The 24,768-nt window shown below is 41.1% G+C and overlaps 1 protein-coding gene across 4 annotated transcripts; it reads right to left on the reverse strand.

Moving 5' to 3' along the window:
- Positions 1-427: 427 nt before the first annotated feature.
- Positions 428-24,005, reverse strand: fkbp15b (FKBP prolyl isomerase family member 15b). 4 transcript variants are annotated; one of them, XM_056376605.1, is made up of 30 exons: positions 23,840-24,004; positions 20,907-21,010; positions 20,740-20,818; positions 20,440-20,509; positions 20,278-20,352; positions 18,977-19,075; positions 18,715-18,864; positions 16,854-16,922; positions 15,568-15,711; positions 15,193-15,347; positions 15,062-15,110; positions 14,867-14,983; positions 14,244-14,328; positions 14,026-14,126; positions 13,841-13,928; positions 13,531-13,640; positions 13,350-13,448; positions 12,694-12,788; positions 11,627-11,729; positions 9,276-9,308; positions 8,406-8,577; positions 7,932-8,068; positions 5,906-6,061; positions 5,566-5,718; positions 4,587-4,679; positions 4,254-4,367; positions 3,795-3,902; positions 2,756-3,369; positions 1,119-1,227; positions 428-967 (listed from the first exon to the last, which is right to left on the reverse strand). In XM_056376605.1, exons 1-30 carry the CDS (start codon positions 23,887-23,889, stop codon positions 890-892), a joined length of 3,609 nt encoding a protein of 1,202 aa, XP_056232580.1. In that variant the 5' UTR covers positions 23,890-24,004; the 3' UTR covers positions 428-889. The 4 variants fall into 4 exon arrangements, with proteins under 4 accessions (XP_056232580.1, XP_056232582.1, XP_056232581.1 ...); XM_056376607.1 differs by lacking the exon at positions 1,119-1,227 and having other exon boundaries at positions 23,840-24,005; XM_056376606.1 differs by lacking the exon at positions 9,276-9,308.
- Between the last annotated feature and the right edge of the window lie 763 nt (positions 24,006-24,768).

The raw sequence follows: 24,768 nt of genomic DNA on the forward strand, positions 1-24,768 counted from the left end.
GGCTTCAGGAGCTATAGGACACACCTACTGGAGGTTGACAGAAAATAAAGCAAATTGATTTTATTAATACTATATTGATATATATTTATTGATGGAGTGTTTCTAGTACGTGGCACAGCTTTACTCAAATGAGACTCACTTATGTAAGTTCTGTTACATTTTTCTTTAATTAAATGAGTTATGGACAATTGATGGCATTGAGTTACTTTCACTTTCTCTTTTCAGCAACTGTGTAACTATGAGCAACCACCAAAGCATCAGACTGACAGTCACCAGTTATATAGTTCCTGGACCTGATGAGACCTGATGAGACCGTCCCTAACGCAGCTGACCATCATTAAAGTATCTTATAACGTTGCCAGACGATTTAACAAAGTTTCACACATAAAGTCTATTCACAACAAAACGAGGAGAGAAGACACACAGGTCACGTTTTCCATGTCATTTATTTTCTGAATTGAATTTCAGATTAGCAAAATTGTGTAAAACCTCTATTCTTAAAGCAGCAAGCTAATAATTAATAACCATGGTACAGTCCGATCACTGCTGATTCAACAAACTAATCTGCTACAGTTAAAAATTTGGTATTGAATGACATCACCAACAGGTATCACATGATTAATGAACAGTATTTGTTTTGATTCCTCTGTGAATTACAGGCTTATTTCAACCAGAATCAGAGCCTCAGACTGAGGGTTTGTTCTCCAGGTCGCCGTGACAACAGGTGTCAGTCAGCAGAACAACACAGGGTGAAGAGTCGGGCCGCTCGGTCCACGCACACTCATCTGCTGAAGCTCCTGACGTCATCCTCGCTGCTCCACCAGGGGAAACAGCAGGTGAGGCACCTTGCTGTTTTTAGTATTGATTATTAAATGATTCTGGTTCCATCTCAGTTCAGCCAGTCCAGATCATTATCTTCCTCATCATCACCAAACAGAGGGGCGGGGGGTGGACGCCCCTTCAAACTCTGGACACAAATAAGAGACAGGAAAACATGAATACTGTCCAACAGTGTTGTATTGATAGATTCAGTTAATACAGGACGGGGGGTGGGGGTCAGGGGGTGTTACTGGATCAAATCTGAGAGCTATGATTGAACTCTACAGATCCTTCCTCACCATCTCATCCTCCTCGTCCTCCTCGCTGGGTGCTGTGGGGGGGTTGGCAGGAGTTGTGATCTGGAAAAATGTCTCCTTTCCATTTTTCTCACCAATTCCCCCAGTCAGACTGAGATAGCAGCAGACAGAGAGAGTGTGTGTGTGTGTGTGTGTGTGTGGGGGGGGGGGGGGTACACAAAGAACAGTGAAGAAGAAAGATAAAAGGGAAACCGGGATGAAGCATGAGCAAGAAACAAGTTTAGATGGTTAGTTTGCACAAATACATGTGTACATCAGTAGGAGTGAGTTGGGGGGTGGAGGTCACACACATATAATTCAAGTTAAATGAAATCTAGTTAATAAAAATTAGGTTACATTGATTTTGTGACCATGTCAAGAGATACAGTTCATCATATGATCTAATTAAACAAATGTTTTCTTCATTCACAACAGCAAACCATTTACAAGAATTATGAGTTATGAGGTAAGGTAGGTAAATGTTTTTTATGCTGTTGTATGTTGGGGAGACAGAAATGCTGCACATGATAGAGACAGGATTAAAAAGAGTCAGGTTCTTCAGCTCATTAGAAAAAATTTTGGAGGAAAGAGTTGGAACCAGACTTCAGTGTGATGTCATCACCTTCATCAGCTGTCTGCTGCTGTGCTTTCTCTGATTTCAGCTGTTGTTTCACATGTACTCTTTTTACAATTGTGCATTTTTAAGGTTTCATATTTGTTCCTGTTTTATTGGTCCCATTTTCAGGAACATCACTTTGGGCTGCTTGTATTAAATAATATTAACAAGGCGGTCAACTATGATCACACAAATCCATTGTTTCTAAGTTCCTATGATGTGAAATTTATATGAAATTATAAAATAATGTAAATAATGTTCAGAGCTAAATCAAAGTCACTCCAGACTGAGTCTGGAGTTTGTAAGTTTATTGGAAAAAAAGATAAAAAGGGATTAAAAGGAGATGTGTTTCTATTGTTGGGGTTAAATTATGGAACAATAATAATATACATTTAAAAATGTGTCATTTCCTTTTGGTTTTCAAAAGAATGGTTTACGGAGCTGTTTGAGGGTTACAGTGTGAACATTTTTCTTTTTTTTTTATGGGCAGCTTAAATTGATAAGAATGTAGGAAAACCTCAGCCTGTTCAGTCACGTCTTCATACACAGACTGTTGGCTTGTCTATATTGTTTATATTTACTGTATAATGTGTGGTGACTGAATAACTTCAGAATAACTAACTTAGTGTCCTGGTGGGCTCCTGGATGACACTAATGTCCTCCTACAGCAGTGTCACTGTTGTGTAAGTGTTGGTACCACTTTAAAATCAGACTCCCCTTGTAAAGGATTTACGAATGGTTTGTAACTAGTTTATTCATTAACTTGTTAACACTTTATAAATCATTTATAAGGGGGGTCTGACTGTAAAGTGGGACCGTTTGTCACACTGTATGGGGATGAATAAAGTCATCTGATCTAAACTAGTTGAGATGCTGACTTCCCTCCTGTCGGACAGTGTGTGGCTGAGCGTCACCTCCATCCCACCTGTTGTTTAACTTGAATCACTGGAGGCCAGACTTTGTTGAGACTCAATGTTGATCAGATTTTACTAGTTTACCAAGAAGGATCTGTTCAATAACTCACCGTGCGTGCTCTGCTGAGCTGTCCTGCAGTGCAGTTGGTGGTGGTGGTGGGTCGGCTGGGGGTCCAAAAGCTTTCTGAGAAGCAGTATTTATTTCTGCTTCATGCTCTACATTGTTTTTGCCTGACACAGGTTCCTGTTCATCCTCAGGTGGTGAACTCTCATCAAATCCATCATCTGGATCTGCAGACTTGTCTTCGGGCTCTGGGGTGGTTTCTCCTAGCTCCTGCTGAACTTCAAACTCTGTCCCCTGTGGTTTGTGCTCAGTGGATGAAGCTGGATGGAGATCGGTGGCCTGTGAAGCCTCTGTCTGGCTTTGTGTCTTTGACTCAGTTACTGTCTCAGTCTCTATCTCTGCTGCTACATCCTGATTCATCTGGGTCCCACTGATATGGTGAGAATCCAGCTCAGCCACATGTTCCTCCTCCTCCTCCTCCTTCTCTTCCTCTTTGACTTGTCTCTCTCCATTCACATGTACATTCTGATGAGGCTTCTCCTTTTTTCGTTTCACATCATCACTTTCTTCTTCCTCCTGTTCCTCGGCTTCCTCGGCTTCTTTTTCTTTCTTATGGAGGGAGGACGTGTCGGAGCCACTGAGCAGCTGCAGAGTTACATTCTGGGGACAAGAAATTGAAGATCAAATGATTGAAGAATTCAGTGAGTGTCACTCAACTCCATTACAGTGAATACAATGAAGATTCACTGATATGGATGCCAGTGTTTCCCACAGATTTATTATTTGTGACCCCTCCCTGACCTGACTCCCGTCAGTATGGCCGCATGATATGCAAAAAAAAATCATATTGCAATTATTGTTTATTAATAATAATAATAATAATAATAATAATCATATTGTTGATATTGTGACAGGAAGCAGAACAATAAATCAGTGTATAGGAAACACTGGATGCTAAAAGCAGTGGGGACTCACTGTAACAGTTCAATGTGAACTGGACACGGGATCTTTCTCCATAATTTAGTCCATTTAAAAAATATGTCATTAAGATTCAGATAGATTCATCTAGATAGATTTGATCCTACCTTAATGGTGGAGACAATCACCCCCAGCACAGCCTGTCCACTGTAGGATTCACTGACGTCAAACTCCCCTCGCAGAGAATGAAATACTCCATTCATCACGCGCTTCACCTGCAACCACAAACAGCTGATTTCACTCTCATGGCTCAGTGAGAGTCATGTCACACACATGTCCAAAGACAATTCAAAAGTGAATTCCTCTTAAAAGAGACATCATCTGCTTCTTGAGCTACAGTGTCCACTAAGAGCACTTCTGGTCGTGGACTTTATCCTACTGTATACTGGAGCTGCTGTATTTATGTTCTGAAACTCTGTAGGTCCCGTTCTCAGGTGCCGCCACAACAAATATCTTTTCATGAATGATGGAAAACTGGATTATTGTGCTGCACCGTCATTCTATTGTTTCATACGTGTATGTGTGTGTGTGTGTGTGTGTGTGTGTGTGTGTGTGTGAGACCTCACCTCTGCTGCAGTGTCTCCTGAACTCTCCTGCTCTGCCAGTTTCTTCTCCAGTTCAGATACTCTTCTTTCAAGCTTCTCCCTCACAGCTCCTCCTTGTCTCTCCAAGGCTGTGTACTGAGAGAGGATAACATACAGTGACTGTGTGTGTGGGTGTGTGTGTGTGTGTGTGTGTGTGTGTGTGTGTGTGTGTGTGGAGGGGGTGTTAAGGAAGTTTTCCTCAGGAATGAATAGCAGTTGTGTATGTAAAGGCGATGCCTTACAAACTTCCTGTATGTGACATCCGTGACAAAGTGCATTCCCCATCAGCTGCCTGATGACTGTCCTCCCTCTTACCTTCTCCTGCAGGGCCTGCAGCTCCTCAGTCTGACCGTGCTGCTGCAGAAACCTCTGCTCCTCTGAATCCCTCGACTGCTTCAGAGCTGTAAACTGTAGAGAGTGAGAGAGGCCAGCCAATAATCACACATCATATATTCACATATACACAATATAACCAGGGTCTTCAAATAGAAGTCAAAGCTTTGTCAAAATGTTATAGTGTGGAACTTCTCTAAGCATAATTAAATGATATATTATTTTCTCATTTCAAAGTAAGCGCTGTAATAAGAACATCACAGAGAGCCTAAAATAAAAGTGCTTCATTTTACTTAAATGAAATAGGTCAAAACATTCTCTCCTGTGTGTGTGTGTGTGTGTGTGTGTGTGTGTGTGTGTGTGTATCTCACTGACACTCAAGTCACAATGACTGGCTGAGTAGCATCACATGACCAGTACTGTAAAGGCTAGAAAAGCTGCACCAATAAAAATAGAAATGCTCACTCAAAATTGAATAATTCTCATTATCTCATTATCATTTATAGCACATAGGTCCAGCTCTGGATGCAGATAGGACAGCATCTAGGTCCAGACTGCAATCCACGTATTACTGACCTCTGATATATAAGCAACAAATTAAAAATAAAACAGGAGAAACAGAAACAGAGACACAAAATGCCGCATAAACCTGTGTATTACTGATTATCTGTTATTATTCTAATATATGAAAAACTTTGAGTGTATATACAAGATAGATAGATAGATGCAGCAGAGGCCCAGATGTCCTGACCTTAAATCCTTATTAGAAATCAAGTTCTTAAAATTATAGCTCCTACATTTCCCATAATGTGATAATGTAATTGCTGACATCATCAGAGCTCCATTACTACAGTGACAGTTCCTCTTCAAGTCAACAACCAGTGAGACAAACTTTCAGACTAAAGTGGATGAACTTGTGCGCTTTTGTGTGTGTGTGTGTGTGTGTGTGTGTGTGAGATACCTTCTCCTCCAGCTGGGTCATCTTGTCCTGCAGAGCATCTCTCTGCTCTGATAGGTCAATCAACTCTCTCCTGTGCTGCTCTTTAGCAGAGGCCAACATCTGCTCACACTTCCTCTTCCAGTCGTCGTCCAGCTCCGCCTGCAGCTGAGACAACTGCAACCCACACAGGGTACGAGCCGTTAGTGGTCCTGCTTAGCGACATCTTAACAATGATGAACATGTCTTTTATTAACTGATGGAGAGGATATTTAAGGGAGTTCAGAGAGAAGACTAACTGCACATTATCAATCATGTTCCTATAGTATCTTCTTTGCTGAACAGCCCTTTCATTGGACGCCACCTGTTCAGAAACGGCGGTGTCAGTGCTGGTCCTGGCCTTGCGAAGCTGAGCTCGGAGGTTGTCCACCTCCTGCTGGCTGCTCTTGCGGAGCTCCTCCACCTCCTCGTCCCGACGCTGGCGCTCAGCCTGCCACTTCTTCTTTCTGTCCGATAGTGTCTTAAAAGGAAGAATTTACATGTTTTACAGGTTTTAAGATTTTTTTTGCTAATTTATTGAAATTTATTAAAAATCTAAAACTGAGATCTCCCATTTACAAAACCTATCCAGACCCGTAATTTGGCGCTTTGTAGAAGCCTCTTTGGCAGCAGTTAGAGCTGAGTCTTTGTCTCTAAAAGCTTTACCAATCTGGATTTCGGCAGTTTATCTCATTCTTCCTGGCAGATCATCACAAGCTCCATCAGAGTGGATTTGAAGTGTCTATTAACCAACATCAGGTTTCTCCACAGATGATCTGTGAGGTTTAAGTCTAGACTCTGGCTGCTCCACTGAAGGACAGCCAGAGACATGTGCTTAAGCCACTCCAGTCTTCTCTTGGTCGCCAGCAAGGTGAGGAAAAATGGGCCGTTTGATGTTGACTGAATCTTTATGAACAGCACATCTGATTGGGGTTACATGGTCCCAAATAGGCTACCTATACTGCAAGGCATGTGCAGGACCATCTTCATCTCTCCCACCCTTTCAAGTGGATCTGTCCATCCAAGTAATGTCAGAGGTCAGGAGGGAAATAATCACAAGAAGACACAAAGAAGCCAACGAATCAAAAATCCTAATGTTAACGTTCGTGGACTAATGGAGCTAATAAAGGTAGGCCAGAGGGCATCATGAAGTGTCTGCCATTAATTATTTAGCATGACCGAAATCAAAGGAGTTGGATTTGTCCTTTAAATACAGTCCAAACCAGAACATTCAAAACGTACTCAGGAAAGTGAAAGTCAGGAAAGTTTTTCAATGTAAAACCATGTGTGTTTAACTTTGACCATGTAAGAGAATCCTTTTACAAGTGGAATAAATAACTGGAGACACATTTATCAAGAATTGAGGAACACAACAAAACTGTCCATGGTTCTCGATCAACCACAGCGCTGCCTCTTGATACTGTATATATTGTATAGCCTGATACGTTATAAAAAGCCTGATGTTGATGTTGACAAAAATCACAACTGAATTTTGTTCCCAGTCCGACTCTGGCCTCAAGTTCAGTTTTTGTCTCATCAGACCAGAGAATCTTTTTCCTCATACACTCACTCCAGGCCGTCCTGTACCTTCTACGCCCTCTACGATAAAGACCTGGTTGATGCTGCTCAGGTGGTCGTCCTTCCAGTGGGTTCTCCAGCTCTGTAGAAGACTTCTGAAGCTGTTAGAGAGACTGTTGGCTTCTTGTTCGCCTCCCTGACTAAGGCCCTTCTTGTCTTCTCTGCGTGCCTGTCATTCAGGGTGTGCATGAGAGTGTGCTGCGTGCATATTGTGGGTATGGGCTCACTACTGGGAACACTCAAAGCTTTAAAAAAGGATTTATACCCTTGCTCTGATCTAAGGCATGCCACAATTTTATCATGGAAGTCTAGAGAGGTCATTGGGCTTGGTTTTTGTTTTGACCTGCAGTGAGAATTGAGGGACCTTATATACACAGGTGTGTGTCTGTCTAAACTATGTCCAATCAGTTCAGTTGCCACATGTGGACAATCAAGTTCAGAACACATCTCAAGAATAATCAAAGCAAAGAGGTTAGTACCTGACTACAGCAAAGGGTCTGAATACTTTTAGAAAAAAGAGATCTCAGTTTTTGTTTTTTTATAAATTTGTTAAAATGTCTAAAAACATGTTCGTCATTATGGATTATTGATTGTAGATTGATTGGCAATCTGATTGATTGGCAATCTTATGCATTTAAAATTAAAACTACAACAAAATAAATTAAAAGTGCAAAAAGTCATCCTCGTTGCCATGGTGACCTCTGTGTGTTGTGATATTAAGTAAGTCCTGACTCTGACAATGACAGAGGGACAGAAACATCACATGTACTCACTCGTTCTAGACCCTCTCTGTCGGTCTTCAGGTCCTGCACTTCCTCCTCCATGTTGTTGACTCTCAGCTCCATCTCTTTGCGTCGTTGCTTCTCTGAGCGGTACTGGGCCTGAGCCCTTTCTGCCACCTCCTTCAGCTCTGAAACACATTCGTCAGAGCAGCGTTGTTTTATTATGTTAACTTGATGTCACCTGAGTCCATTAGCATGTAGCATCGGTTATTTTCCACAGTTCTTTTACCTTTTACACTGCAGGAAGAAGTGTAACCACATACACTCCCATTACCAGTTTAGTGTGTCAGTTTGTTTACTGAAGCCTTTTTAGAGGGAAGTCAACTTCCTGCTGCTGCTGATTTTTATTGTGTTTGACTGACAGACGTTACAAATATTTTGTGCACCTCATACATATCAATGAGGGTAGACTTAATATTAGAATGCATCACAATCTAAAACCTGCAATCTACAATCAACACAAACCTTCCTGCTGTGTCTCCAGGGCAGCGATGCGTTGGCAGTGGCTCTCACCGTCCTGCAGCACTGAGCTCAGTTTACTCTGCAGCTCCATGGCCTTCTGCTGGTGAGCTGTGGCTTCCAGCTGCAGCTGGGACAGCCGGGCTGCAGATGAAGCCAGATCTTCTGTTAGACGAACCTGGTGGGAGGACAGAGGGAGGGGTGAGACGAGGAGATGTGCGGTGGCTGTCGACATGTAATCAAAGCCCAGGCCACAAACAGACACTGGAACAGAGCAGTGACAGCCTGGATGAGTGGCTACTGGTGATGGTGGTGTGAGCAACGTGACCCTGTGGAAGAAAAATGAAGAGTGATGGCTGATGGAAAAGGAGACAGACGGGAAAATGAAGAGAGAAAAGTCAGTTCAAATGTCAATGAAGCGTGAAATAAAGAAGATTATTGCAGTGAGAACAGTTAGATCTGGGTCAAATAGTAGTTCCACATGATTCTTGTCATTTTGTGCAGCTTCTTTGGAAGCGGTTGGTAATCATATCAGCTGTTTAGTCCCAGTATCGCATCCAAAGTGAATTTGAAATCACTTGCAGAGACTCTCTAAACTGTGTCCTGTGACCTATGAACTGACTGTTTACTGTCTCAGGGATTTATGTGTTGTGCTCCCTCTAAATGGACATGATTGCAAAATGATTTTAGGCAGAAACAGCAGGTTTAATCTGTCAGTGACTAATTTCACTAAGGAGCTCAAAACAGAATCTGCCTCAGTGAAGCTGCTGATTTGAAAATGAACTTACACAATTTCACTTTTTCATTGTTTTTCTTTATGTTGCAGATACTGTTTGACCCCAGTCTGGTAGCAGTACACAGAGGAAACAGGCTCACCTGGCCAGAGCCCAGGTCCCGAGGCAGTGCATGCTGGGAAGAGAGAGCAGTAAATGCTAGATTTTCCTCAGAGCAGCACAGACAACCAGGGAGAGACCAATTGGTAAAGAGTGGAGCATTTAGTATTAGCATCAGATTTGCAACAGGAAACAGACAGTGCATGCTTCAGAAAATACCAACCCAGTCTCCTCTGACAGTGTATGTCTGAAGAGACAAATTATCAGGTGAAATTCAGATTGTGCAGAATAGAAGCTACTTTTACTTACTAATCCAAATGTAAAGCTATATTAGCTTTATTATTATTAATTAATATTAATATTAATATTATTCATAGATTTTTTTTTTATCAATAAAAGAACCCTTAACCCCAGTTTATTTAAAAGACTCAGAATCACCAAATTTGGAGATTTCAAATTCTAGGAATCAAGGAATCGACAAAATGTGAAAAAGAAATTTAAAATCTGTTACAGAAACATCTAAAATAACTAGGATTACAGCCTCTGCCAACCAGTCAAGCTGCCGGAAATACGGTCACGATCTCCCCGTCTGTTCCTAAGTGGCCAGGAGTCACAGTGAAGTTGACCTTTGACCTTTTGTCATAATTTCTCTTCAATTATTTGTGTCATAATTATTGTATGAATTCTTGAGTTATGGCTGTGAGGTCACAGTGACCTTTGACCTCCAAAATCCAGTCAGTTCATCCTGAAGTCCAAGTCAATGTTTGTGCCAAATTTGAAGACATTCTCTTAAAGCAGTGGTTCCCAACCTGCGGGCCTGTGGGTAGTGTTCAGGAGAATGGGATGGACAGAGGGACAACCCCAGAACAGCTGTCCGGAAACTGAACTACATCCCAACCTTTTTTTTTCCTTTCACTCTGCCTGTTCCCTTCTGTGCTTTGTCTTGCTCTCTCTCTTCCCCTGACCACCTCTCATCCAGCCCACTGCTCTGAGCCTCCGGGCAGAGGGACGCAGGATGAACCAAAATGACAAATGGACAAAATAATAAAACAGCCTAACTAAATGCTACACATCCATTCAGGCGCTGAAACCTAAAGTGAACAGCCCCCTTGAAGATCAGGAGCTGGCTGCGCAAAACCTCTTGAGTTAAGATTTTCTTTAAAGTTTGAGTTAAGGTTTCCTTAAAATAAAAACAATTGCACAAAACACCCTTAAGTCTTCTCCTTAAGGGTTCTTTAAAATGTTCACCTAAGTATTTAAGGTTTTCTCCTTATCTTAGCCTTATACTTAAGGAATCACTTAAAGTCAGTTCAACCATTGCACAAAAGACATTAATGACCAAACTAAGAAAAACTAGAATCACCTCCTAGTGGTTGTCTGCCTCCTCCACTCACACTAGTTTCAGGTCAGATCCCTCTTCATCCAGAGTCATAAAATATGAACCATTTGTGTGAAATTTTGTCATAATTGCGTGTGAAGCCTTGAGTAATGGCTAAAAAGTGTTTGCTGATGTCACTGTGACTCCAAAATCTAAATCAGTTTGTCCTAGAGTACACGTTTTTACCAAATTTGAAGAAATTCCCCCAAGGCGTTAGGGAGATATTGCATTCACATGGCTAAAACCGCGTTTAGTGAGGTCACCATGACCTTTGACCACCAAAATCTAATCTATTTGTCTTTCAGTCCAGGTGAATGTGTTTACCAAATTTGAAGAAATTCCCTGAATGCATTAAGGAAATATTGCATTTAAAAGGCCAAGTTTTCTGAGGTCACCATGACCTTTGACCTTTGACCAACAAAATCAAATCAGTTCACCCTGAAGTCCAAGTGAATGTTTGTGCCAAACTTGAATAAGTTCCGTCAAGGCCTTATTGAGACATCCTGTACACGACAATGGGACAGATGGACGTACATACAAATGTACATACAGGAAAACCTTAAGTGTCAAACTTAAGAAGAAAACTTAAGGTGTTTTGTGCAACTGGCCCCTGGGGACTATTCATGGCAGGACACAGTGCAGCCTGAGTACTGTTGCTGACCATGTTCAACGCTTTCATCACCAGTGAGTTCAGTGAACTTCAGTACCCCCCCACCCCAACCCCACCCAGTCTCCAGACCAGAATCCAGTAGAACACCTCTGGGACGTTGTAGAACAGGAGATTGATGTGATGCATCATGTCAACATGGAGCAGAGTCTCAGAGGAAAGTTTCAACATCTGGTGGATCCATGAAGAACTGAGGAACTACCCAGTGATAGCGAGCTGTTCCTAATAAAGTGATTGTAGATGTTTTGTATTGTGTGCTCACCTGCTGCACTGTGTTTCTCCAATAAAAATAATCCATCAGTCTCAAGTATTAGTTAGCTTTCTTTCAGCACTGAGTCCAAACACTCACCTTGTCCTGCTCAGCCTGCAGGAGTCTGGCCTGGTTGTGTTCACTGGATGATTTGAGGGAGTCGTTTCTCTGTTCCATCAGCAGGTTGCTCTGCTCCACGTACCTGCACAAGCACAAGCACGACCACATTACATCCACCTCAAACTCATCTCTCTAAGATACATGAGTCAGTTCGCTCTGTTGTTCGTGTTGTAGTGGCCTGTACAAAACAATCTAAGTACATAAAGTACACAAAGATTACATTTTTATTGTTTTTATTAATTTTAACAATTTCACCAACTTCAATTTCACTCTGCAGGATACAAAAGATTTTTCAAAGGAAAATGTCTGAGTAAAGCTCCATGTTTTCCTCTTCTTCTGTGTGTTATTTAAAGTGTTGATCCATAAGAAGATATACTTGTGGTTTTAAGAACCAAAAACCATCTCAGTGTAGTTGTACATCTCCTCTCTCAGGCTTCTCTCTGGAGCTCTAGTAACAACAGGTCAGTGAGCCAATCAGAAGAGAGGAGGCTCTGAGCCTCTCTTCTGATTGGCTGACTGTTTTCTGAGTGATCCAATAAAAATATAAAACATAGTAAAATATAGTAAAATATAGCACATTTCAGGTAAACACTCAAAGAAACCAAATTCTGCAAGGTTTGGATGGTGGGTTCTGGTGGGCGGGGCTTGGTGACTGTTTTGTTGTGACATCACAAAGTTCCAGAAGTCCTGACGGCTGCTTTTAAGGTTCAGTTTCTGAATACAGGCTGTGTGCATTTCTCTGTGGACTGAGGCTTTGATACTTTCACAGTATTAATATAGAAGATAGACCTGATCTATAATCAAACTACACATGGACAGACACCTTAAGAATATAAAACACTATAAAATACATTTTAGAATGTGATTCCTCTTTTATCTTTATAACCGTTTTAACAAAAAGAAAATAACAACATGAATCTCCTGATTGTTGTTTTATACATCAAAACTTCACAGTACCATGAGAGAAAGATCACATAAATTTCTACAACAGTGGTAGAACATGATGTTCAAACATATCTGTGACTGTCTGACATTTTGTGACTCACCTCTGGTTCTGGTTGATGAGTTCCCCAATCTTACAGTTTTGCTCCTCAATGCGAGAACTTTTCTCAAACACTTCTTTCTTTAAACATTCGTTTTCCTAAAAAACAAAACAGGAGTTTTCAGAACACTGTTTCATTCCTCATGACAAGACCCACAACATTGGAAGATTTACTAAAGCAACCAATATTTGTTTTATGAACTAGAAACACCTCCTCCACTCAGACTAGTTTCAGGTTACATCCTGTTTATCAAGTCATATAAAATATGAACCATTTGTGTGAAATTTTGTCATATAAAGTCTTGAGTAATGGCTAAAAAGTGTTTTATGAGGTCACACCAACCTTGACCTTTGACCCCCAAAATCTAATCAGTTCATTTTGAAGCCAAGTGAATGTTTTTACCAAATGTGAAGGGATTCCCTTGATGAGTTCTCGAGATATCGGGTTCACAAGGCCAAAATCATGTTTTGTGAGGTCACCGTGACCTTTGACCTTTGACCATCAAAATCTAATCAGTTTTACCTTGAGTCGTAGTGAATGTTTATGCCAAATCTGAAGAAGTTCCATCCACGCATTACTGAGATATTGTGTCACTAGAATGGGACGGACGGACAACCTGAAAACATGAGGAGGCGGAGCAGCAGTATTCAGGTGTGTACCTGCACAATTCTCTGGATGTTGTGCACGATCATGGAGGTCTCCATCGACATACCAGACACACCCATGGAAAGACTCCCCTGCCTTTGAAGGTCGTCGATCTGTAACAGTGAAATAGGACCACGTATTTGTCTTTTGGTTTAAAGTGTTTCATGAACATTTTCTCGTTCATACTATTTCTACCTTTGAGGCCAGGTGATCCACTTTATCTGCTACTTTTCCGACAGCTAACCGGACTTCTGTGTTGTGTTGGCGTGCCTCAGTCATCAGGAAGGAAGTCAGGTCACCGGAGCCTGGAGAAAACAACACGATCACAACTATATCACAGGGCTGCAGTTACATCAATCACAAAGCACTCTTAGAGCTGTGTAATATTATCAGCTACTGAGGCTGCTGTTGCTGAAGAGCTGCATCATCCCAATTTACTAACAGCTGTATAAAACCTCCTGGTTTGATCATAATGACTTCCTGGTATTGAAGTGAACGCTCTTACCCACATATGGGACAGTTTGTGCAGGGTAGACCTGGCCAACATGCTGCAGCTGAGTTGGAGCCACAGAGCTCTGAGTGTAGGCGTAAGGCTGTAAAACAGCACAGTGCACTGACGTTAAAGGTTTGTTTTACTGGTGTTTTGCACTTACTGATGATACGTTGATAAAGAATGTGGTGAAATCTCACCTGAAAGGCACGGCTGCTGTCTGGCAGCCCGGGCTGTGGGGCAACAGTGGTCATAACAGGAAGTAAGGCAGAAGGTGGTGCAGTGTGAGGATGAGGATGTACTGCAGAAACAGAATTTAACAGATCAGACTGAGGGAATTTACCCAGAAACAGACCTTGTCATCGTCATCAGAAACTGTGTCCTGTGATACATATATGAAGAGGTGGAAGAAGCTCACCGTGTGCTGAAGCTGGAGCAGCAGTGGAGATCTGCACTGGAGATGAAGCTACAGGCCGATCCTTCACTCTACTGCTGCTGGTGTCCTGGAGATAGAAACATGGGGGCAGACACTATTGTCAAAAAATCCCATGAGAAGACTCAAACCAACAATGTGTCAGTTCAACACTGTTTGACCCCGTCTGTGGCTCTCAGCCAAAAACCTACTGAAGAAATAAATCTTAGCAGTGGCTCACAAATGTGTATTTTGGTTTTAGAAAAGGTGAAATAATTCCCTAAAACTCAAATGTTACACAAAAAGGACCATGTAGGGCATTTGTTGAAACAATTTATATAATAAATATAACATTTTCTGCACATGAGTATTTCTGGCAACAGAATGGCACGAGTGTGTGTGTGTGTGTGTGTGTGTGTGTGTGTGTGTGTGTGTGTGTGTAAACTACAGTGTGTGTGTTCATGGTGATGAAGGAGCGTGTCGCCCAGTGAGGCTCACTGAGGTTTTTTTAATAGCTTTTAGAAACAAGTACACGGAGGAATAAGATGTTTAGATCTTCTCATGGTATTTGCTGACAATAACAACATCTCCTGACTTTTCCTTTAACATCTATACAGTTTGTGTCCCACCTCAAGCTCAGAGTCGCTGGATTCAGGCTGGCTCGCCACTCCTGCCAGAAAGGGCAACATGGGCTGACCCATCTTCGCCATGCGGGAAATCAGCTTGGCTTTAGTGGCGTCTGGATTCTGGAGTTGGAAAAGAACATGACAAAATGCAATAACAGTTCATTTAAACAAATCTTCACTGAGAAGAAGTGAACTTACTGCCAGCTGTTCACTGAGGGAGTTTGACTTTGCACGAAGTGGAGGCTCCCTGAAGAAGAGCAAAGAGACAAATCAGTGACAGAGGAGTTGAGGGTGATGCTGTGAACTGTTTCCTGAGGCTTAACTCTTACCCTGGTCTGCCTGGGTCTGGGGCAGCCTTGTGGAGTGTGGGCTCTGGGGTCAGATTCTCCACACTGGGGACTGAGGGAGGAGCAGGAGACGGGGCAGCGGAGTCTCTGGAGCTGGCACTGGCCCGATCAGAACCACTGTCCTTTGAAAACTTCACCTGAAGCACAGAACCAGCAGAATGAGCTCTAGTTCACACCTCACCAACATTACAGGGGGGTAGAAGAAAAGAGGTCATGTCAGGAGCTGCAGCATCTTAAACAAAGACGTAACTGAAGTATTCATGTGACATTAGAGCGATCAGGTGTTAGAGAAGGTGAACTACAGGAGCAAATGAGGGAGGGGGGAGAGAGGGAGGGGAGGGGGAGGGAGGGCATTACCCGCCGAAGCTCTGCTTCAAAGATAAGAGTGCTGTTAGCCGGGACACAGTTGGCGACTCCCTTGGATCCGTAAGCGAGGCTGGGTGGGACGATGATGAGACGCCGGCCAGCCTTCTTCATCCCCAGCAACCCTTCCTCCCAGCCCTGCTCACACAGAGGAGGACAGCAGAGTGTCAACGAGGTGATAACATGATAATAATATGATGAAGATTAACAGGATGCAGTCAGTTACTTCATTTTAAAAAAGTGTTTCCCTGTTATTAATTATTAGCAAACATAAACGAAGCAAACGGGGAGAAGTTTGAATTTTTACTCTCTTTTCAACACGGTTTGCTTCTACACTTTACTTCCAGAGGCTGTGGTTATTGTGAGAGGAGGTAACATCTGTCATAACTTCAGTGTCACCTGGTAAAATCTGACACATCCTGCAAAAACCTTCAGACAAACTGCTTTTTTGAGGATACAAGAGAGAAAATACAGCATTCCACATTGAACCGAACAAGTCACCTCATTTCTAGAAATATAAATATATACTAATAAAACATTAGGAATAATATCCAGACGCCTTGTTTAAACCAGTGGACACATAGTTGTGCAATAAAGTTACACTGTCAAAAATGATTTATGCTAGGAAAGTGAGTCCACTGTAAGAATAATGACTCAATTCTCCAGTGATCTGATTGGTTCCTGTGAAGTTAACGTGCCCCAGAGCAAGTTAACTGGACAGCACAGGTTACCATGGTGATCAATCCAGTTAAAAGTGAGCCAGCTACAGAAAACCCTCAAAGTTAAGCTCAAAGATAGATGATGACAGATCGATGTAATGTTGATATCATTATATAACATCAGAATACCATGTTATCATATTTAAATGATGTGTTCGTCTGAACTACAGTTAATATACAGTTTTCTGAATAACTTAAAATGTGACAGATAATCATATCGACATTAATGATTATTTCTCTTGCTGTCCTCTGTACACACCGACATGTCACAACTGAGCATCTTCATATGATCAAATTCACAGTATTTAGAAATGGGAAGAGAAGAAGAACGGGATAAAAATCATGTCGTGATGGGGAACTGTGAATCTTTTGGCAGTACAGTGAAATGTTTTGATACACAAACATTAAGGCATTAAGAAAAAACACCTGGGTACCGCTAGATAAAAAGATGCAAATAAACTGAAATGAAAATAGAAGAAAAATGAATTAGACAAAAAAAACTGTTGATTTAAAACTGTGTTTTTGTGGAGATTCATTTTCTTTTCTTATGTCTTGACTCACTTTTATCACTTTTCCAGCTCCGATTTTCAGTCGCAGCAACTTGTCTTTGTTCTGGTTGGAGTCAAACATCTGAAATGATATTTGAGATTCAATGAGTCACATGTCTGGAAACTTCACAGGAACTGGAGACAACATGTAGCCTGGCATCACCAGACCAATGTGCATTTACAGACTAGATCAAGTGGTGATCAATCCTGAAATATCAATACTTCTGATCCCAAATGTTTCTGCTCTTGGATCAATTCTCATACTGACAGACTGATATCTGAACTTTGGGGTAAATGAGTATTTTATCAATAGCTGAGTCACAGTAGAAAGTAACTGCACTATCACCAGGATCTACTCTACATACTGTAAAACCTGGTTGATAGGAACTACTTCTCCTTTCGCCTGTCATAGTAATATGTGAACAGAGCGTTGACAGTGATGATGGCTGTCTCTAAATGTGTGTGATGTGTGTGTGAGGACTGTGAGGTTCTGCGGCAACACAAACCTCGTTAAGCATCTGAGATTTAGTCACAATAAAGAATATGTTGAGACCACGTAACCACATAACCACGTAGCGCTGTTCCATTCAAATTGATATAAATAAATTTGCTAGCTCATTAAATAAATATGGTTATGAAGTAAGTAATGAAATAATTAAAAAAATGCTACAATAAATAGCTGGATAAAGATCAGGGGTGGAGTGAAATGTGTCTCCCTGGGATCAGATCACAATTAAATATTTCAGTTGTTTTATTATTGTCAAAGCTCAGGAGGCTGAAATGGCTGATTTGTTGCCAATGTATTAAATGATTTACACTACAGGCAACAAATCTAGACTTTGTGTTGACTGACCAGTAATAGTACAGTAATATTATTACTTTCCCTGGTAACAAGTAGTGTAAGGCATTATAATTTCAAAAACAGTAATAATATTGCAGTTACTAATCCTATTAGCACTGTGTTACCGGAATGCAATTGTTTTGTTTGTTTTTTGGAACACAAACAGGAAGCTATGATATCACCCTAAACGTGTAATGTGAAACCATTAAATACTCCCTGCTGCTCTTATGAGAGAATACTTTCGTTAAAAAATTATGAGACTTGACTTTTTTTTTTTTTTTTTTAAACAGAGGTGTTTGTGCTCATGCAGTTTGATTGTTGACTCCTCTGTGAGGTCAGTTGTTCCAAAAAAGTGGATTTATTTGCAGAAGTAGCTGCCTAAACAGGCTGAAGGCCTATGTCACGTTTTCAGGAGGGGGATATAGCGAGAGCAATATAGTAATATAACGAGTAATGTAACCATTAACTTTTGACATGAAGTAATAAGTATTATTATTACTTTTAAAACAAGTAACAAGTAAAAAGTAAGTTATTACTCTTCCTGAGTCACTTGACTTATTGGCATTTATCTATTTCATTATGTATTTCACTGGCATTTTTTTATATTTCATTTTGAACAAAGCCAAATTCAATGTAAGAATTCTCTGTAGACCCCAAGTGACCCCTGTGACCTGTGGATGGAGACACCGTCGTCTTGTTTCCTCACTCGGTTTCCAGGCTTTTCCTTTAATTCGTCACCTGTCGAGTTTTTTCTCCTCTTAGTGTATTTGGTACAAACTATCAGGATCATATTGGTCTTGGTGATTCCATCCTGGGTTTTACTTGGCATCAGAAGGAACCTCTGGGGAATTACCAACGGTCACTGACAAACCAATCAGAGCAACGAAACATGTGATGTAGCACAGTGCGACTGAAACCCTGTCTGAATGGGAGGGGACTGAGCCAGAGCGAATAAACCTGAGCTGCTGATTGGTCTGGGTTCCAGGCTACAAACAATGATCAGATTGATGAAATGATGGTGAAAGTGTGTGACCTGGCCGATTGTGTGGTTCTGCAGGAGCCAGCCTGTGTACACCACCTCCAGACAGTCTCCATTCTCCACCCCCTGCCCCTCCCCGAGACTCAGGTCCTGAACCACCGCAGCATCTAAGGAGGCTGTGCTGTTTGCTTTCGCCAAACACACCTGTTGCACACAGAGGGAAACAAGTCATCAGCAACAGAACTCATCGTGTTTGATGAAACCTTGAACTCGATGTAGGTCAGACTGATAAAGAGGTTTTAGAAGATGCACAAACCTCTTTGCAGAAGTCTGATGAAGCTCTCTCTGATTCAAACATCAGGGACCAGTTCTGCCTCTGGTCGTCGTAAAAAGTGCAGTAGTTGTTTGGTTGTACCTGAGACAGAGACAGAACATGTGGTCAGGAACACTTGAGCTCATTGTGACTCATGAATTTTTCCCTAGGGGATAAATAAAGTATCTGTCTATCTATCTATCTATCTATCTATCATTAATGTAGAGACTTGCTGCAAACTCTACAGGTTATTCTCTCTGGAGGGAATCAAGACCTTGGATATTGTTCACAGGACAACACAGGAACAGGAAGTATTGAGAGTCTAGATTGTGGCCCAGACTTTGTAAATGTTTCTGTTTGTTTTTCAGAAAACACTTATAAATTTGACCACAAATAGTCCCGTTTAATGAAGATTATACATTGACATGATACTGAGAGACTTGAAGTAACTCAAAGAAAAGCTCCACAATGTTTGTGACAAAGATGTTTGGGAAGAAGGTTTTCAGTCCTCTCACTCCAAAAGAAATCACATAGACAAAACAGAACACAATATGAACACAGCTGATGTCAGTACAGCTGGAACTTAGACTTACAGGTTTCTGCATGGTCATGATATGTGATCTGATCTTCATCTAAGTCACAAGTGCTAATAGCCTTTTTTTTTCCTTTTTTTTTTTTTTTTAAAGAAACTAGAATTACCTCCCTGTTACATCCCTATTTATCCAGAATCATATAAAATATGAACCATTTGTTTGAAATGTTGTCATAATTGCTGTGTGAAGTCTTGAGTTATGGCTAGTATAGTGTTTTGTGAGGTCACACTGACCTTTGACCTTTGGCCACCAAATTCGAATCAGTTTGTCCTTTAGTCTAGGTGAACGTTTGTGCCAAATTTGAAGAAATTCCCTCAAGGTGTTATGGAGATGTTGCGTTCACAAGGCCAAAATCATGTTTCGTAAGATCATGACCTTTGACCTTTGAGCTTTGACCATCAAAATCAAATCACTTCATCCTTGACTCTTACTGAACGTTTGAACCACATTTGAAGAAGCTCCTTCAAGGCGTTACTGAGATATCGTGTTCACGAGAATGGGACATACGGACGGACAAGCTGAAAACAATATGGCTGCTGCTCTGACTGTCACCGGCACGGAGGGATAAAAATAGAGCATGTGACAAAGCTCTCCTCAGGTATGAAGCATGTTGAGACCTAGAAATGAGCTAAACTGTGTCTCCATACATTGTTAAAGGTCTGAATATCTGTTAGCCTACATGTATTCAACCGTCTGCACGTCTCTACTCACCGTGAAAACAAAGCCCGTATGAATCTTGGCAGCGGCCACTTGTTTCTGTTGGCTCAAGTACAGAAGCAGTTTGTACTGCAGAGAAGAAGAGGTGCATTATTCATCAAAATCAAAAGTCACACCAGTAATCTCAAACAAGTGACCAGCTAGCAAAGCTCTAACCTCTTTTGTTGCGTGGTTGCCCAGCGCGGCTGCTCCCAGCTTCCCCTGCTTCACATACTGGCCGTTAATACTGTGCGACACACAAATGGCAGAGAAGCTTTTCGTTTGACTTGACTATAAGATGATTTGGAGGATTGTGATTTGATCTATAGAAATCAGCATCAGGTTCTTAAGCTTTGTAGTGGGGAGTGAATACTTGCAGCCCATAGATTTAAGTAGATTTAGAAAACATGAATAAAGCTCAAAGACTTCAATTAATATTATAAAAAGGCTTTAAAATATGAAAAAAAGGCTCCTTACTATCTGAAGGCTTGGACTGCTGTGGCATATAACACTGCTGGAGCTCCAGGTGGTGGAGCTTGTTTCTGGTTGGGCGGCGCTGTGAAGAAAAAGAAGACACATTCAGCTCACGTCCAAGTCGTAGTTAAAATCTTAACTCATTTCTGTCTCTGTTGTGAGTGTCTCACCTGGGGTGGAGCTCTTCCTGGGCTGTTTGGGGGCTGTATACTGAAATGACTCATTCCCCTGACTGGCTTCCTGGTCTAGTCCAAAGAGGGAGGCCAGCTTTGCCCTGGAAGGAGAACAAGTGTAAAGATCATCTAGATACGTTTATGTTGCCCATGAAATTTATGATCCACTGATCAACTGAAGTTTGTTCCACTTTATGGTGATGCTCAGAGTCAAACTGTCCTGGCATCAGATATAAGATATAGCCTCTGACACAGCACTGACTCCATGGTCAGGCTCCAGGTAATGCTGCTCGTACCTGTCATCTTCATGTGGGAGTTTTCAAAAGTTACTGTAACTGCCTGCAACACATCAACAGCTCCTACCATCACTTCATCTGCAATTATGTTCATTCAATCTGCACAAATGTGCTAAAAAGTACAAACAACAGTAGGACTTCATCTACCAATTATTTTCATTATTCATTTATTTATTTTGATTAACCAATGAATCATTTAGTCTTTAATGTGTTAGAAAAATTATTCGAAATTACCATCAATTTTCCGGAACCAAAAACGATGTGTTCAAATAAAAAAAAAAGTCCAAAACTTACAACATGGTCTCATGGTCGTCCTCACTATCATGGAGCTACATGATACACTGACATACACTGAAGAAAACATGCAGCGTGTGAAGCTCTAAAAACAACGAGTTAATAGACCATGCATAATGGTCTATATAAGAGAGAAGCAGCAAATCTTCATGTCTGACAACAACACGCTGAGACCACTAGACCATTACAAACTGTAAACATCATCACAACTTCTACCTCAATCATAGGCACCAATCAGCATTTCCAACAGCTAGGATCAAACCTGCTGAGTCTAGACCAACATTTGTGGAAAGCCTCAGTGGCTGCCTGCTACTGACCCCTGGAACTCCTTCCACTGGTAATCACTGGTATCTCCCAGGATGGACATGTTGAATGCCTTGAGGCCCTCATCTCCGATGGTCAGGAACTGGGATGAGGAGGGGCTACCTGTTTGCATGTGTGAGTCAAAATCCTTCTGGTGTACGTTCCAACACTTCTGCCCTGGCCCCCCCCTGATCTCTGGTCACCCCTGTGAAGTCACACCACCGTGATAGATTCAACAGCATAGCAGAAGAAAACTGAGGAGCTCCGACTTAGCGTTCTCCACTGAGCAGAGATGGGCTGTGGCAGAAGCCTTCACCTTACTCCTCTAACAAGCAGCATGTGAGAGGAATTAGCTGCCAGAACACTCCTCCCTCCCTCAAGCCCCAGCCCTGCACTGACTGCTCAGTCCACCCGCTCATACAATGCTCCTGCAGAGCACAGCTCACAGCGCCGTCAGTCTGAAAATGTGGCAAAGCTGCAATTGAACACTGCTCAACTAAGAGGCAATAAGTAGAGTAAGTAAGTGAATCTGTCTCATAAAAAAAGGGTCAACATTTGAAATCCTGCAACATGTAACAGCAAAATGCACATAAACCTAGAAAAAACAACATACACATGAGAAACTTTGAAAATGTTGAGCTAGTTCTGAGGGATCTGGTTTATCAGGCAGCCGTTTACCAAAGCTGGTAAATTATCACATTAAGTCAGTGTCTGCATCATGAAGCTAGGTTGGAGTATTAGGGCCACATTGAGGAAATTTACAAGCATGAAGTGGTAATATTACAAGAATTAAAAATGTAAAATTTCTGGAGAAAAAAAACATAATTTTTTTAGGAATATTACATCAACAAATCAAACAAGTGAAAGAACAGTCAGTGGCAGCCTGAGCTGCTTCTGGCATCTGCTGTTTGTCTAAACATAGAACAGATTCAGTCTCTTCACAATCTTTTCAATGTCCTGGTGATGATGATGATGATGATTATGACGATAATGATGCTGATGCTGATGAGCCAAAAGATGAAGTATCTCCTTGTTAGTGAAACCTCTGCTGCAGTATAACTTCACAGGATGCTCCATGTTCCTCATTTAAAAGCCTCTGATATTTCTCCTCTAAAACAACACGGAACCTAAAATTACGTCTTTATTCTCGTAATATTACGTCTTTATTCTTGTAAAATTACGAATTAATTCTTGTAAAATTGACTTCATTCTCATATTATGACTTTTTACTCGTAAAATTACGACTTTATTCTTATAATATCATAACTTTATTATTGAAATTTCAGGCAGCTCAGTGGCTAAAGTAGGAATGTGTAATCTATTCTTTTTATCGCAACTTGAACATATCACAGAGCCTGAAGAGCTTCATTCATGAAAACTACTGAGCAGAGAACAGATTGGGTGGATTTGTGAAATCATGTGACAACTCATCAGACCAGCGAATGGACCAGGGCAGAGATGCAGTGGAAACAGGATCAGTGGAAACGTATCTGATATAACATCCTAGAAAAAGCTCCATGAACTGCTCCAATTCCTGGTTTGTTACACGACAATACTCTGTAGCCACTAACTTCCATATAATGATAACAGTCATGTGATCAGACAACTCTGACGTCTCCTTTCAAACATCTAGCAGCATAATTAGGGTTAAATCTGAGCAGGACCTCTGTCAGTATCAGTGATCACACATGTCCTTCAGAAAGGAAAACTTTTGTATAAAATCACCCTTCACGGTGCTTCTCTTGGTATTTTGGTGAAAAATAATTATAGACACAAAAAATATTTTATAACCATTTATTGGTATATTTGCTTCATACCCAAAAATGTAAGATGAATAAGAGAACAACTTAAATCGCCCAGGTTTTCAGTCATCTTCCAAAACGGATCACATACAAACAGAAGTCACGATCAATTGACAGATTTAAATTTAAAATTAAATCTGGCCCATAGACGAGTACAGCTAACCCCGGCTAAGTGGTGCAAGCTAGTTAGCTTTCAGGCTAATGGAGTTAGCTCGGTGGACAAAAACAAACTCACCCTCCTGACGGAGACAGGAAGTCTCCGTCCTCGTCGTCTCCGCCGAACATGTTCAGAGTCTGAAGCCTTTTTCCTCTTAAATAAAACAAGTAAAGAGCAGAGTTAGTTATTTTTACATGACTAGTTTCTTGAACTGTGACTTCCCCTTCCTGTTTGTGGTGGAGTCAGCTGACTTTCCACCTGATTCAGATTTAGTTACCGCTCGCCACCACTGGATGGCGCCAAAGACTGTGGCAGGTTGTTATAATTCAGACCCACAACAGTGCAGCAGGTCTTTCAAAATGAGTACTAAACTTGGCACAAATCCTCTTTGGGTATAACTCTTTGGATAAAACACAGTAGCCACTCAAAAATTCTAGATAGCTGCCATTTCTGGTAAAAAAAATTCATTTTTTGCAATAAGTTCACCTACAATTTTCCCATATGAATGATGTAGGTGTCAAATCTTACATTTTAACAACGTAGAAGGTGAAATTTAGTACACTGTAAAAACTTAAACTTGCATATAAGTTAAGCAAAAATATCAGCAAACTCACAAAAGTTTCCTAAAAATGCATTTAAAAATAAAGATTTTTTTAAACCAAAACCACTGCTAGCAAGATAGTAAGCTTATATCAGCTAACTTTGACAAAGTTGCACTGAGGTACGTTTTCATGTTGATGTCCAAAGTGCATTTGAAATGTCAAAGAGTGTAATTCAACTGAGAGGATTTCTTTGTTAACTTGTGAACCAGTTCACTAACTAGCCTAGCACGCTAGGCTATTAATGCTGACTTGAGGCTTTACTAAAGCAGGTAGACTGCTGACTTTTACAGAACTTCTGATTCATCATTCATAATAAATTGTTTGCAATTACATTATGTTTTATTCATTTTCATATATTAAATATTACAAATAATGCTCTAAAGAAATTTAAGAATTGTTAGTTTG

Source organism: Seriola aureovittata, chromosome 5 (assembly GCF_021018895.1).
Source record: "Seriola aureovittata isolate HTS-2021-v1 ecotype China chromosome 5, ASM2101889v1, whole genome shotgun sequence".
In the NCBI taxonomy this organism is placed as follows: Eukaryota; Metazoa; Chordata; class Actinopteri; order Carangiformes; family Carangidae; genus Seriola; species Seriola aureovittata.

What these genes read in the sequence shown, in the direction of transcription:
- fkbp15b (XM_056376605.1), bottom strand. Translation starts at nt 23,889, where the DNA reads ATGTTCGGCGGAGACGACGAGGACGGAGACTTCCTGTCTCCGTCAGGA. An exon ending in CCAGCGACTCTGAGCTTGAG is followed by an intron (nt 14,329 to 14,866) that starts GTGGGACACAAA and finishes TTCTATCTCCAG; the next exon opens with GACACCAGCAGCAGTAGAGT. An exon ending in GGGACCTGGGCTCTGGCCAG is followed by an intron (nt 8,578 to 9,275) that starts GTGAGCCTGTTT and finishes TCCTCCCACCAG; the next exon opens with GTTCGTCTAACAGAAGATCT.